Genomic DNA, 15,676 nt, shown 5'->3' with positions numbered 1-15,676 from the left:
AATATATATTATATTATATTATAATATAATATAGTCGTAATTTTTAATTATCCATAGCAATTTAATCTCATAATTTATCAAACGCTATTGCATTGATTTTGGAACCAGCACAGCTACTATAATTATAGTTTACCAAACACTCAGCTGCTTTTTGTAATAGCTGCTTCTTCCTTCAGCACAACTAAAAACAATTTTTCTAAAATCTGCATCACTACAAAACTAAGCCTTACTATCATTTGTAAAAATTTTGTCGTTGACATTGGAATGGTTGGCTTTTTTCATTACTCATCTGTCGTTCGTAAGAGATTTTGTCGTTTTATTGACATTGTGGTTTTCTTAACACCAGTAAAACAAAGCACATGCAATGCACGTGCTAGTTATAATAGGGCATGAATTTAATCATTATATTTATTATTTATTAGAAAAATAATTTTATAAGGTAGACAAATAAGTTCTAAATAATTGTAAAACTCTATTAATTATAGTTTAAAAGATATAGAGAGTTACGAAAAAGGGGTATAATAACTTTAAAATGTTATAAGTAATGGTGAATATTTTATTTGTTACTTAAAAAACATAGTACAAGAAAAAGATAATTAATTTGTATGACAATGTTCTACATAAAATGCATCTATATCATTAAAAACAAGTTATGAAACAGAAACTTAATGCAAATAAATTTTTAATTTCTTATTAATATGAGGTTTTAGTCTAAATAAAATGATAAAATCATCATTTTATCATGTAATAAAAATATTATTATTTAATTTGACCATTTTCTCGCAGCCTTAAGTAAGAGAAAAAAGTAAATAAACTAACAAAATATTGCTTAGTTTTTTATGGGCGACGGTTCAAAAGTCACGTTCGACACGTAATACAATTATTATTAAATATAACCACTTTTTCTTAAGTTCTAAATAAAAGAAAACTGTATATATCAAGTAAAAAAAAGTACAAAAAGTGAAGGACTGAAAACAAAAAATAAATCGTTATTTCTTAAGTTATAAAATAGAGAAAATAATGGATAACAAGAAAATAAAAAGTACTGAAGGTAAAGGGTATAAAAGAAAACACAAATTGAACCGCTCTTTTTAAGCCCTAAGTAATAGAAAAGAGTAGACAACAAGTAAGGAAAAAATAAAAAAGGTGAAGGGTATCAATAGAAATAAAAATTACACAGCAATTTTTTGAACCCTAAGTAAGATAAAAGAGTAGATAACTAATAAATAAATAGTACAAAAGGTGAAGGGTGGAAATACAAATTAACCCTTTTTTCTTAAACATAAGTAGAAAAAATAAATAAATAATAAGTAAGTAAAAAGTATAAAAAGTAAAGAGTATAAATGAGAAAAAAAAAATTGATCGATTGCTCCCTGCTACATCACATTTTTATTATATAATAGATATCGTGGGTCGTGCATGGCTACAGGAAAATATTTACGTTTCAGTATGTTAGTCTCACTTAGGCATTGCCGTTTTATTGATGTATTGTCATTTTTATTGTCGTTTTCATGTAGTTATTGGTTGTACAATGTCATGTCGTTTTTAATTTACTGTCGTTTTATGTTGCTGCGTTTACATAACGATTGTCCTTTTATGAAATTTGTGTCATTTGCTGGATATTTTCCACTTATAATAATCTTTTGTCGTTTTATGTCATTGTTGCTGGATATATATTTTCTTTATGATATTTGGTCGTTGACTTTAAAAAGAAAAATTGCCTAAATTTAATCTTTCCATTCTTGAAGGACCATGTGCGCAGTCACAAAGCTAAAATTTTTTGTGAGGGGCCTAATAATTACAACAATAATTTAAAGGATATAAAATTATAGTTTTAATTTTTTAGAGGGGCCTTTGTTTAATTTTCTGAAGATATTTTTATGTAGATATAAAGAAAAAAAAAAAAGAAAGAAAAAAAAAAGTTGAGGGGCGCTTGAGTCTCCCCTGATCAGTATATGGCTACGTCCCTACATGTGCGGCTTAATAAAGATTAATTTTGGACACCATTATTAAAATAAAACCATGTCTTTTTTTTTGTCAAAATTTCAACATTCGGATAAATAGGTAGTATGTTAAAACATCTTTTAATTGTTTAAGAACTCCTTTTGAAACGTTTTAAAAGTTAAAAATTAAAATGAAATTTGGCTATAGTTTAGAAGTCCTTCTATTTCATTTTCATTTTCATTTTCTTTCCTTTTTTTAAAAGGAAAGATATGTTCATTTTCTACAATCTAAGGTTTTGTCTAACTTCTGTAGTTTTTTAAATCCGTTGTCGCTTTTTTGTAAAGCTGTCGTTTCATCATTTTATGACGTGTTTTTGTGTCTTGACTTTGTCGTTTTATCTCACTGTTGTCTCTCGAACTTTCCTCGTCCTTAATAGTTTATAACTTCATATGATATGTTGTCCTTTTCAAGTTGTTGTCGTATTTAGATTATTTGTCCTTTTTTATATTTTTGATAAACTTTGTCGTTTGTCAAAAGTACCGGTTAGTCCCTTAATCTTATCCAAATATACGCGTCTTTCTTGCACCGAAAGTTTGAACAAAAAATCAAATTTTTTTCCTTCGAAAGGTTTGAATTGTGATTCAAATCTACGAACAAAACACCACAACAATATTTGCCTCCAGACTTTTTGAAATCCAAAATGTATCCCTTGAATTTTTGAGTTAGAAAACAACTATAATATCATCTGAGATAATGCAGTACTTAAAGCTATTGAGTTTGATGCTTATTTTGAACCATTAAACACTTTGATAAAAGCATTTGTGAGTAACAATGTTGAGATTATTATGCACATGGATTTTATCCAATGTTCCTCTGAAACTGTTTTGCATCACCAGTGTCGTTCCTATTAATACAGCTGGCCAAGAAACTTACAGTTACCGTACAACTTATTTTTCTCAACTATAACTGTAAATACATCTTTACAGTAGCTACATATATATTAGACATTTCTGCCTAGAAAATTACCGAGTTTTTTTTTTTTTTTTTTTTACACCCTTTGAAGATTGCTCATGGTTTCATCTTCTTTATGTTGGTCTTTCACAATCTTGTTATCTTCTTCCATCTTTTCATCAGTCACAGGCTGGAATTGAGCCAAGTCCGCGAGCTCTTCGACAGCGCTGACAATGCGTTCAATCCGCACAGCGATTTCAGTAAGCAAAGAAGCCAAAGTCACTAGAGGAATCACCTCCATGAGAGGAGGGACCGAGGCTGCTTCAGTGGAGTTATCCTCAGTACTTTTCTTGTCTTGAGGTTGAGGATTTTTGGATTCGGGCAATGGCTGTGGAGTGAACAAACTAGGAAGAGATTGTATGTCGTTTTGGAGATCCTGAACTGCACTGTTCATTTGTTCAACAAGGAAATCTATGCTTGATGATCTCTTCATTGTCTTGATAATACTTGCAAGCTCTTTTATGACACCTGAAGAGTTGGAGCTCAATTCTAAGTCGCTCTTCTTCAGGTTATCTGGGGCCTTTTTTGTAATCAAAGGAGTCATTTTAGTTTCACATTTTATGGGATAATTGTAACTGAGAACCAGAGTACAAGATTTAAGAAATTTGGTTACCTTATTCTCAGAGTTGATGCAACCATTTAGAGCCTCAATGCAATAAGCACAACTTCGCATTTCTGCCCCAATTTTCACATATTGTTGCCATGGATGCCGGAAATTGAAGCGGCCATGTGCAGGCTCCCACCTAGCGAAATTCGCCTACGTAAGACAATTTCCTCATTCATTCAGTCTCAAGTAAAAAATGGATGAAGTCATTGTTGTTAACATTGTTGTTCTTTTAAATAGCCCTTATGGTTCATAGGTTTGAACTGAAATTCAAATTTTTGTAAATGGTTTAGATGGTGGTTAAACCTACGAACGAGGAGTGAGTTTTTTTTTTTTTTTTTTTTTTTAAGTATAGTTGTCAAATTAGTGTTTTTATCTACCATAGATTCTTCTGATGCTTTTGAACTTAGCACACATTTGTATCCCAACAAGTTTTTGTCAGATCCTTTTTTGCCACCGGTAGAGTCTTCTTCACTGATGCTGAAGTACTCGGCTACACAACCTGAAATAGTAGAAGTGAGAAATAAATTAATGTTGACAAGATTGTCATGATTATAGCTATTGGTTTTGACTCTGAGAAAAAGGAATTTACCATCTAGGGAACTAGCAAGCTTGTCCATGTTACGTGTGATCGTCGAATAGAGCTCCTGGCCAGCCCAAATGGGGCAAATAAACATGCTTATAAAAATGCACAAGGAAGTCCCAATGATGATGGTTGATAATCTTTGTTGTGCCAGATGGAATAATTCATCGATTCGGTAATCCGAAATGGAGACCAAGCTGAAGGTGAGGACAAAGGTCATAGCACCATAATCAAACCGGCTTTTCACTGATGGGATAAATCTAGAGAAGGTTGCTGCAGAAGCTGAAAGAAAGCCAACCATAACACAACAATGAATTTTTCTATCTTCCCATCTGAGAGAAACAAATAAAACAGTTCACGAATAAGCTTTTACAAATTACCAAAAATAAACATCGAAAGGCCCATGATAATGTGCTCATAAATCTCCCCCGATTGCTTAGCAGCAAAGTGGACTCCAACTGCAATAGATCCAGCTATAAAGGTTGCAGATATTCTGTTCAAACACTTGTAAAGTGTTGCACCTGCAATACATGAATTAAAATGATCCGCATCATTAAAAAAAATAATCTCATACTTACTTGTTAAGGGTAAAAAGGCTGAGACAAAACAGTCATTTCGGTTTTTTAGAAGTTACAGAATTTTGACACGTGCGCATTCATGATGTTCATGACAAAAAATTTTCACAATGTCTATAATTGTCCAGACAATAAATATTAAATCTCAGGAAAATTGACCCTTTTTTCACATTGCTGGTAAGAACTTGAAAAGTCAAGACGTTAACATATGAATAGTTCTAACTGATTTATGAATGACTTTGAATAACTTACCTACTATGTTCTCAAAGACTACCACAACTGTCATAACTCCCCACATAGCATTTCCTCCAACACCATCATACAGAGGCCTTATATAATAAAAGAGTGAGACAGCAGTGAGAGCCAGCCCTACTTTCATGCCATGTACCGCTTTTCTCGGGTCATTGCTGGCCACATCCCAAGCTTTCTTCAGGAAATTCGACAGCTTCATAACGATCCCAATAATCAGAGCCTTTAGAACAAGCAACACTTTAGTGATAGGGCCTTCCTTTGGACTTAAAACTTTTGATGAGACATCACTGACCCTTATTCTCCACTCCCATCCACTGGCTGCTTCTTTCTCTGGAGCCATTTTGGAACTGCTTAGAAACAGTTTCTAACTGTCTGTATATACAAGTTAAAAAGGTGTTGTGAAATGGCTAAAGCTTTGGGGTATGCAAAAACATGGGTGACTATTGAAGTATATATACAATATGGGATCTCAGTCTCATAGTGGTATCTAATAAATAAAATAAGAAAATCAGAGAAAAGCAAAATGTTATGGTGAGTCAAGGAGTAACTTTTTTCGTTTCCTTTTTTTCTATTTAACTTTTTGGGTAGGTATAGAACACAAGCGACCTAAAACTTTCATCATCATTTGTCTCATCGTACTACATACATTTATATTGTGTTGTGTCCATTAGGAGGGCATAAACACTGCAAGTTTATTCTTTTAATTCCTACAAATATTTTAGCTTCAATATCAAAATTCTCATTTTGATTCACAACAAGAAAAAAGCACAAGGCTTGCTTCTGATAACTGCCATCAGGAGCTGGGCGGCCGTCCCACCTGAATTTTTTTTTTCTTTTTAATTTTGTATATGAAATTCTATAAAACTTGTTTTTTGCCATCTTATACATCTTTATATTTTTTTCCCCTACCTCATTAGTTAGTATACGCCCCCGCCCCCTGACTAATTTCTAGCTTCATCTCTGCTTGCCATGTGTTATGTTGATCATTTGAGGGTTTGTCCACTTGGATTATTTTTGAGTTATAGGAACCTATACAATGCTAGTTTTTGATTTAGAAACATGTTTGACGATGCACTTAATTTGAACATCACAATCATAACAGTTTCATCATTCACTTCCAATGCAATTCAGCAAAGACAAATGATCCAAAACTATTCCTTAAAATTTCTTAGCCACCAATTTGGAGGCTGTTTATTCTAATGACCTAAAACCAAACTTCTCCCACAACAAGTGACACAAATATCTGGCCTAAAATCAAAAGCTCAAAGACATCACCGCACTATGATTCAAGCCACCAGAAACATATTTTTCCCATGTGAGTGTACTAAACTGTGCATCTTTTTCCTTGAGTGGATTTTTGTGTAAGAATCCTGTCATCTATTTCCCAGATAAGATTATTAGGAAAGAGAGCATAATAAAATATAACAAAGTGGTAATAGTGCCATTGTGCCTAGTGATGCATGGACTTCCAATGATCTTAAATGAACACACATTTCAGCTTTTGCCTAATATTTTTTCTGTTATGATAAGCTAAGCCCACTTATATTGCATATTTCTCAATGATGTTGAAAGCTGTAAATAAGATATTTGTCCTAATATACAAACTCCATATCCCAAGTGCTTATATCTTTAGACCAAATCTCTTTTACAGAGATAACCTTGCACAAAACCCTTGGTGTCGTTTCAAAACTCTCTAAAAACTAAAGTGGGCACCCAATAAGTGGTTTAAAAAAAAAAAATTGTATGCGTCACTTCTTAAAATGGAATGCAAGGCAAAATTAGGTCATGAATAGGACAATCCAATCAAAAGTCTCTATTTATATTTTTATATTTATTTTTATCATATAAAATTTGGGATGCATGAGACAAAAACAAGGCTGTCATCATTTCAATGGGAAGGGCACTTATCTTCATCACACTGAAAGCTCTTGACAGCTGCATGCATGGACTGAGAAGCTAATTGAACTATCAAAAAGTAGATGTACTCTACTAAATTCCTTTTGTACTATATCTCTAACTTTCATTTGTGATAGAACCCGGTATGTGGTTTGCTTAAGAAAGTATAGTTTTTTGACTTTACAAGCAACCGTTTCTGTCTCTATTAACTAAAACTAATTGGGAAAAAAGTGATTTACAAATATATTTCTGTTCTCTCTCGATTTACAAAGTGATTTACAAATATGTTATAAAGTATTTGGACCAAGGACCAATGAGTGAAATAATAAGTGGACGCTTGGTTCGTGAATTCATAATTATAATTTAAAATTATTTTCGTTTTACGTGTAAATACTGTAAAGAATTATGAATCATGATTCAAAATTAAAGACGAATACATAAAACAAACGTGGGATAAGACAAATAGGGTCAAATACGTAACTCTTAATCACTAATAGAGGTAGAGCTGTCAATTGAATCGGGTGAAACGGCACTTGGGCTAGACCGAGCACAGTATGAAGGGTGGACTAAGCTCACGTTTTGAGTCCAACCACAGCACAAGAACAGTTTAAACATGACAAGACTTTTTATGTACACGACGAGCATGATTCTTAAATTTTGTAATATGTCTAAAGAGCGACATAAGCACAAACATGACACAACACCGGTATAAGATACCCGTGTTCATTCCAAACTTAATTATTGTTAGTATTATTTTTTTGGATTGGCATGAGCATGATAAATTTTAATAGGCTAGGTTGAGCCAAGCATGGAATGATGCCAATTTTGTTAGATTAGGCTTAAGCCCAAAGGCTTAAAATTGGCAAAGCGCAATGTCCATGATTTAAGTTCATAAAATTGTACGGACTAAATTTAGTTAAGTGGCTAAATGGTAGTCAAATAAAATAAATGGTCAAAAATTGGCCAATTTTTAACCACAAATTTTTCGTGGCCACGGTTCATTCATGGAGCTTATATAAAGGGGCTTGGAGGAAGAGCTTAAGCATCACATTCTCACCCTTCAAAAAGAATTCTCATAGTGTGAGTGAAATTTTGGGTGCGTTTAGAATTGGTTTCAAAATAATTTTATTTTCAATAAAAAGTAAAAATGAGATTGTTTTGAGAATCAATCTGGGGCCAATTTAAAAATTGCGTTTGGTTAGTTTTTTTAAGAGATTTTTTTGAGTATAATAAAAAAGTGAAATCGTGTTTATTAATTAATATATTATAATATTGTTGATAAGTAGTAACAAATTAAAACAAAAAAGTGAAAACAACTTTCAACTGTTTTCAAATTCCTTCACAAAAATCATTCTCACTATTTTCGTTTTCAAAACAATTGCTAAACAAACGTCGTTTCGTTTTCATTTTCATTTTTTGCTTCTCGAAATATGTAAACCGTTTTTAAAGACGGTTCCAAACACGCACTTAGTTTCTCTAGTTTTTTTCTTTCTCCGAGTAATTTAGAGAGAAAGTTGTAATCTCCATTTTTCATAATGAAATCTTTTTACACGTGTCTCGTAGTTTTTACCCCGTCTCTTTTGGGGGGTTTTCCACGTAAAATACTATGTGTCCATATTATCTTTATTTTTACTCATTTATTATTTTATCGCCAAATTTATCAATAAATTTAGACCTAAATAATTATAGACCATACCAGCATGACACGATATGACACAATAGATGAGTAGTGCTATCTTATTTTTCCATTTAGCTCCAATTTTTGACATCTGTAATTCCTAAACTTATAAATTTCTTTTTGCTTGCAACTTGTGATGGACGATGCAAACAAACACCATTTAATTATAAGTTTAGTGATACTAGATTGTGATGTGAAACACTCCCATGAAGATATTATCCTTTGTTTGTTGTCTTGGTAAGTGGCATGATATGTAGTATTATCAAAACAAATTCTTCGGCCGACTTAATTTAGGTTGGTCATACTTTATGACCTCAAATCCCATGTAACAAATCAAACCGCCAATTCAGTTTTCCATAACGTAATCAAAACATGCACTAGAGGTTTCGATCTACTTTTTGGTGGCATTTATTCCTTTGTTGATGGATGCATGGCAATTTGGAGTCTCCCCTTTGTTTATTTACGCAACTGTTTAGTATTTTATTCGTTTTTTTAGCATATGACTCTCTCGTTTGCAAAATTAGGGAGCAAACGACAATGAATTTTATGTAAAGATTAGACATTGAGGAACTTATGTTATGTGGAGTCTAATTACTTTGCACATTTTTCTTGTTGACCGCGATTAGACCAAAATCTCGTGCTACGAAAGATTTTTAGGGCAAATGTTTTTTAATAGAGACAAATATTAGAATTTTTTTTTCTAATCAAAAAGGAGAAAATATATTAGATTTATAGACATTTTGAGACTAGATTGTACTGTGCTTTATTCTCTAATTATTGTAATATTTTCCGGACTCTTATATTGAGAGTGAATAACTATAAATCACGTAATATTTTGCTCTCTATCTCGTTTTCTTATTACTTTTGAATGGAATGAATTAGACCCTTATTTGTTTTATAAATTTGAATTACTGTTAGAACCTTTTTGTTACAGTGTTTTTTCTCACAAAATTTAAATTTATGTTCAAACTTAGGGGCCTATGAACCAAACGGCCCTAAGTTTTATTTTTTATTTTTTATTTTTTTCAATATCATTCTTTTATCTCTGCGTACCTTCACAGTTAATTCCTTAGTTTTAGCAAAATATCTCTTTACCTAATAGTCGTTATGAAATCATTTTGAGTGCATGATGACCAACGTATATAAGATTTACAGTTTGGTACGATAGGAATCCATGAAGGTTATTGCTACAAAGGTGATCAGTTTTAGAAGAATAAAAGGATTTGAAAAGGGGTTTTCTTCTTTAAATGATAGATTTAGTGCTAATTATCTAATATTATCTTGAATCCATAACCTAAGAAGCTGAAGTAAGCAGCAGCAATAATGAGAATAAAGAAGAAAATAATGGAACATAAAATATTGTTCATGCAGTAAAATAACAAGTACGTATAGATTTGGAAAATGCTATATTTAATTAAGTTTTAGATTATATTCAAAAGCAAGTGGGCATGCTTCTAATCTAAAATCTTAACTGTGAAAGAAGAGAAAAAGAGGTTGAGACTCGTTACACATTGCTTTTAGGCAATAGAAGAATGGAGGTAAGAAATGTGGTTTTTCAATTAATATCTGGAACCACATTTTCGAAACAGCTTAAATAAAAAAAAAATTAAATTAAATCTTCTAATAGTAAAACTTTAATGGAAGTTTCAAAGTCTTATTAGAAGAGTTTTTTTTTTTAAATTATCCAAACACTTTTAAGAGCAGTTTTTAGACACATGAAGCCAAAAACAACTTTCGGAAAGCAATCCCAAAACAGACAAAACAACCGTTTAATGGATTTCGTTTTTCAGCTGATAAACCAATGCAGAGACGACTTCTAATCTAGCTTTTCAATCCTGTTATTAAGTTTTTGGTTTCTGCATACTGTAAACATACATTAACATTAGAATTCTGAAAAGATATGGACAATGGGTTGGAGAGAGGGAAAGAGAGAGATTCTATTATAATTAGTCTGGTATATATCATTATCAAACAAAAACATATATAAACGCCATGAAACAACAAATGAGCTGTTAGCCTATGACTAAGTTGTTTAACACCTTTCTGAATATAAACAGGTTATGACAGGAGTAACCTAATAATAGGTAACGAAGCTAATGCAAAACCTTCAAAAAGGAATGAAAACAGAAGATAATTAGCTCACAAAACCTCCATATGCTATCTTTTCCCTCTTATAAGGGTCCAATCTGATGCCCTCAAACTATCCACCAAAACTTGTATTTATGATTCTCTTTCTGTTTCTTGTACAGCCTTTTTTCAGTGGGAACTAGTGCACACTTCAGAATGGTCATCTTCTTTTCTCTGACTTTTTTTTTTCCCAGTCTAAATAACCAAAATGCACATTTCAGTCCCACCTACAAGATAATGGCTATGGAATGGAAAAGACTTTTTTTTCCTCTTTGTTTGTGAAGGCTCTTCCATGCGAGAACACCCATCATGGCAGGCTCTCTTCGGCGCTGAATGCTCAAGGTATCCCTCAAAACCTAATGTAAACACCCCGAATCCCATCAGTGAAGCGTTTCTGTCAAGCAGATCGGAGGTGGTAAGTTCGGCTTTTGGTAACTGTCCAGTTGAGGAATCCCACCATCTAAAATAACATTACTTGGCTGATTAGTTGAATCAATCCCATTAGTACTTGTTTGCTGTAGAAGCCGGACAAGTGACCAAAATATGTCAATTCTTGTCACATGACTCTTTGCCTGCAACAAAAGAAAAGGAGATCAATATAGGAAAGTTTTTGATATACCAAACTTCTTTTAAGGAAGTAGAAATGTGAAGCAGCCCTATGAAGAGGAATCTAGACTTTCTTAACTCAAGCTTACCTCAACAATAAAATGCGCCCATATCTTGTTCTCTCGGAGTTCCATCATTCCTTTCAATATACTTAACCCGAATCCTCGAATTATGTCTGCTATTTCAAGAAAGAATCCTTGCTCCTCACAAAGCATCTGCACGAGCAAATTATGACTGAATTTAGGAGCTAATTAAGATTAACAAAAGGCTTGGAGTTTTTTTATTATTTTTCTTTCCTTTTCTTTGTTATATAACTTTACATTACCTCAATAAGCATTTGGCCAGGTGGATTTAGGTCTTCAACTATAATTGGGCAAACCATTGATTGACCCCCAACTTCAAAAGCCCATGTAGCTCCACCACCACCACTACTTTTGTTGTCTCTTAGAGGCACGCCATTCTCATTGCCGATTAGCTGAAGTTGATTAAAAATTTTGTATTTGTATTAGTGAATCATAAACATCAAATCCAATCGGGTTTACGGTTGACAAATCAATATGGGACCAAAACAATTGGTTACCTTAGGCTCATTGGACTGTCTAAGCTTGTCTCCATGCTTTGTCACCCCTTGCAGGAAAACCATGTACTTGATGGTCCGGTCTAACAAAGAATCAATGCTACACTGTTTCATCAAAGCAAAAAATAGATGTCAAAAGCTTTTCGAGCGAAATAAGGGAATAAATATCTCTGAACTCCATAGTTTCATACTTTCATGCATGTTTCTCTTAAAGCAAAGACCGAAAGAAAGTACCTTGCCACCATTAGGAATGATCCCCCTTAACTCTTTGATACGATCTTGGATCAGCTGACGATCCTTGGGCCTCGGTCGAGTACTCTCCCCTGGCCTTGCCCTTTTCCTCGTAATCTTCTTTTGCTCCTCAGGCTTCTGTGTTTGTGATAGAACCGCACTTGCAGCAGTAAGGCTGTAGCTATCATCAATCCACAAACCGACCTGAGATTTTGGAAGTTCTTTCTTGGTCATAAGATTGTCTGCCTTGTCCAGGTTATACTGCAACAAACTCATCTGAGATTGGCTACATTTGACAGATGAACTTTCTATGCGCCGTCTCTTAGCGGGGGTTGATGACTGATCTTCAAAACTTGATTTCGTCAAACAACTAGAACTGCTTGCACCAACCAAAAGCTCTTCAAGTCCTAACTCTGAGAATAACCCTTTCTTGGGACCAGACATGGATGTAGTAGCATTTGACGCCAAGACACACTTTCCAGATGCGGAACTTGTAGTGGGGCAGTTATTACCAGCCATTAACGGCATCAAAATATCTTCCCAGCTCTCTTTAGTTTGATCACAACCAACATTAAGTTTCTGAGAATGAAACATGTCTTTTTTAGCTGGATTTTGTTCAATGGCCATATCACCTCCAACAAGACATGAAGATGTTGAAGTGCTTTCAACTAACTGTGTCAGCTCACCACTCAGTGCATTTACCATCTGGCCGATGTTCTGATCTGGTGAGGAAGCAAACCACTGGGAAAGATCATCCCCCTGGCAGAAATTAAAGAGATCAGTTGTGAAATCGGCCGATTTAAACTCCTCAAATAACTCGGGAAACCTTTCCAAGCTATTAGCTTGTTCCGAAACTCCACTTTGTGTGGCAAAAACTGAGGGCACAGAATGCTGGTTGCCGGTCAGATTCCTCGAGCTGGCTTGAAGATTTCTTTCTGTCTCGGTCAATGCTCCCATGCTATACTCCATGACATCATGTTCTGTGTTTCTGCAAGATTCAAGTGAATTTCCTTTCCAAAGAATTACATCCGGAGAAACTTGAAGTCTTGATTCCGACGCCGAATTGTGGTTGTGTGAAGCCAAAGTGGGATATTCAGTATTAGAGGCATTGTTAACAGAACAGGTAGATCGTAGAAGCGCCTGCTCGAAATTCATGTTTGAAAACTCCATTCTTCCACTGTGAACATCAGATGTGGAAGGAGATGATTGACTAGAATTCATTGCAGAACAATTGTTTCCTTGCATCTCATTGTAGTCAAAACCAGAAAGTGGAATGGCCCTGTTATTCGAAATTAAGGAAGCAAACAACCCGTTTATGTCATACATTTCACCTTCTTCAGATGAATGTGCATTTTCCAAATGGTTAAGCGCAGAGAGATTTTCGATATCCCGAAATAGCCTTGTTGTCTGATCAACAAATTCAAAATTTTCACAAATCTGCAACAGCAATGGCAGGCATAAGTATCTAAGCAGTTCAATCACATGGCATCCATCAAGTGGCTAGCACACTTTTTAGGTTTACATGTTTTCCTTCCAAAAATAAACGAATAAAATAGTTACAAGTACATAGAAATGATCTAACCTTCTCAGTAGATCCAAATTGTACTACTCCTCTTGGTTCTATTGGTATTGCTGCAATTGTCTGCAAAATGAATTTATTTATGAATACATATGTCTTGTATATGAAATGTTTACCATAAGAATTATGAGAAAATATATTTCACATGCTAATCTGATTTTTGGTAATCAAAAAATTCTTTTAGAGTGAAAATGGTACCTTTATTCCAGAGGAAAACTGAAAGGAGACGTCAGAATCGTCCTGTAGAGCGAAAGGAAATTTCCAGAAAAAGAAACAGAATTAGTATTTAAGAAACTCAACAAATGAGATTTCAACTTAAAAGTTGGTAAACTGGAAAAAGTGGAAAAATACCTGAAATGTCTCTCTAATTTCACTAGATCTAACGGAATCCCATTCCCCACTTTGATCATCCTCAAGAATCCATCGGTGCTTCCCACTTAAAGCAGCTTGGCCAATTGTTCTACATTACACATTTACAACAAGACCATCATTAACCCTTCATCATTTTCCGCCAATGCATTCGATTTCAAACATTCAGTTTTGATAATCTTATTGGCAAATTGTGATTAAAAAAAAAACTTTCTCAAACAAAAATTATGATTAATGCAAAAAAAAAAAAAAAAAAAAAAGATGACTTTCTAAGTGAATGACTAAAATGGAGCATACCCTTCTCCAAGCAAGTGGACCATGAGAAGCATATTGTCAAGCACTGCCCCAACTTGGTCTTCATAGTAGGCATCTTCCACAGTCAACAACCTAAGAGCATTCCAAAGGTCACATTTCACACTTAGCTAAAGCAACAAACATATTTACAAAGCTTAATTGTTTTTACAAATCTTGATCTTATAGAGTAAAAAACAAAAAGTAGAAAGAAAAAAAAAAAAGAAAAGTAGGCAATTTGTTTGTTTTTTGTGACTGGAATCCATAAAAGTTGAGGGTTTTCTGACCATGCTTAGGGAAGTAAAAGAGAAGAGAATGCTTGAAAATAAAAATTATTCTTTTTTCATTCTTTTTGGCCATTAAAGCATTTCATTCACTCGTTTTAGTTTGGATTTTCTTAAGAAATATGTATATTTGCTTCCAAAGGAAAGTTGAAAAATTCAAGTTAAAAGACAATTAATCAACAACCAAAGTAGAACAAAGAGAAAGCTGTGATGTAAACATGGAGAGATAGAGAGAGAGAGAGAGAGAGAACTTACATGGGATTTCTGTGATCAAAGCGCCAGAAAACGGCATAAGACCAAGCATTACTAACACAAAGACTCTTGAGCGTCCTCTTAATCACAGAAGCGTTAATCTCTGCTTCACCCATTTCACCAAAACCAACTCTTCTTCAAACTCAAACGACAATTATCCCAACAACAAAAAAATCACTCTTAACGACACACCACTTTGATCAAAAAAGGAAAGAAGTTCACTCTCCAAACTTCAAATGCCACAAACTCAAAAGACCCAGTTCTTCTTTTCCTGTGAATTTGTGATTCCCAAAGCAAAGATAGCGTTTTCTCGCAACAAAAAACCACAACAACAAGAAGAAAAAACAGTTTTTTTTTTTTTTTTTTTTCTCCCTTTTGTTTGTGACGGTTGGAAGAAGAAGAAGAGCTCTTGAGCAACAACAAAAGCTGGGTTGTTTGTAAGAAATTATAAACAGAAAGTGGTCGGTGAGAGAGAGAGAGAGAGTAGTAATATAAACTGAGGAATGTAAAAGCAGGTTTTGCATATATATACAATGAAGGTGGCGGTTTGGGTTTTGTTTCTATTGGTACTTTTTTTTTCTTTTTTTTGCTCTCTTTGTTTTCTCTGTAAAGTGTTATCGTCTTTACCGAACCCAGAAATTAAAAACAAATAACAATTAAAAAAAAAAACAGCAAAAATAAAAAGATGATAAAGAGTCCGAAGTTGAAGGGAAACACTGAGATCTTGTGCATTTACTGTGTTAATATCTTTGTCTTTGGACTAACCAGGCGACTGGTCCCCACTGGTTTTTTTTTTTTTTTTTTTTTTTACCGGTTT

The 15,676-nt window shown here is 33.7% G+C and overlaps 2 protein-coding genes across 2 annotated transcripts; both read right to left on the bottom strand.

Moving 5' to 3' along the window:
- Window positions 1–2,992: 2,992 nt before the first annotated feature.
- LOC112093488 (aluminum-activated malate transporter 10-like) lies at window positions 2,993–5,309 on the bottom strand. The gene is made up of 6 exons (XM_024172045.1): window positions 4,970–5,309; window positions 4,523–4,663; window positions 4,152–4,424; window positions 3,940–4,061; window positions 3,569–3,712; window positions 2,993–3,475 (listed from the first exon to the last, which is right to left on the bottom strand). Exons 1-6 carry the CDS (start codon window positions 5,307–5,309, stop codon window positions 2,993–2,995), a joined length of 1,503 nt encoding a protein of 500 aa, XP_024027813.1.
- A 5,191-nt stretch (window positions 5,310–10,500) lies between these two features.
- Window positions 10,501–15,213, bottom strand: LOC21387168 (transcription factor bHLH157). Its single transcript, XM_024172039.1, has 10 exons — window positions 14,863–15,213; window positions 14,330–14,419; window positions 14,015–14,123; window positions 13,862–13,903; window positions 13,667–13,726; window positions 12,088–13,521; window positions 11,857–11,958; window positions 11,602–11,751; window positions 11,366–11,491; window positions 10,501–11,242 (listed from the first exon to the last, which is right to left on the bottom strand). Exons 1-10 carry the CDS (start codon window positions 14,973–14,975, stop codon window positions 11,051–11,053), a joined length of 2,418 nt encoding a protein of 805 aa, XP_024027807.1. The 5' UTR covers window positions 14,976–15,213; the 3' UTR covers window positions 10,501–11,050.
- Window positions 15,214–15,676: the final 463 nt, after the last annotated feature.

Source organism: Morus notabilis, unplaced genomic scaffold (assembly GCF_000414095.1).
Source record: "Morus notabilis unplaced genomic scaffold, ASM41409v2 Scaffold2599, whole genome shotgun sequence".
Classification (NCBI taxonomy): Eukaryota; Viridiplantae; Streptophyta; class Magnoliopsida; order Rosales; family Moraceae; genus Morus; species Morus notabilis.
The sequence above is the reverse complement of the archived record's forward strand: the minus strand, read 5'-3'. Positions and strand labels throughout refer to the sequence as shown.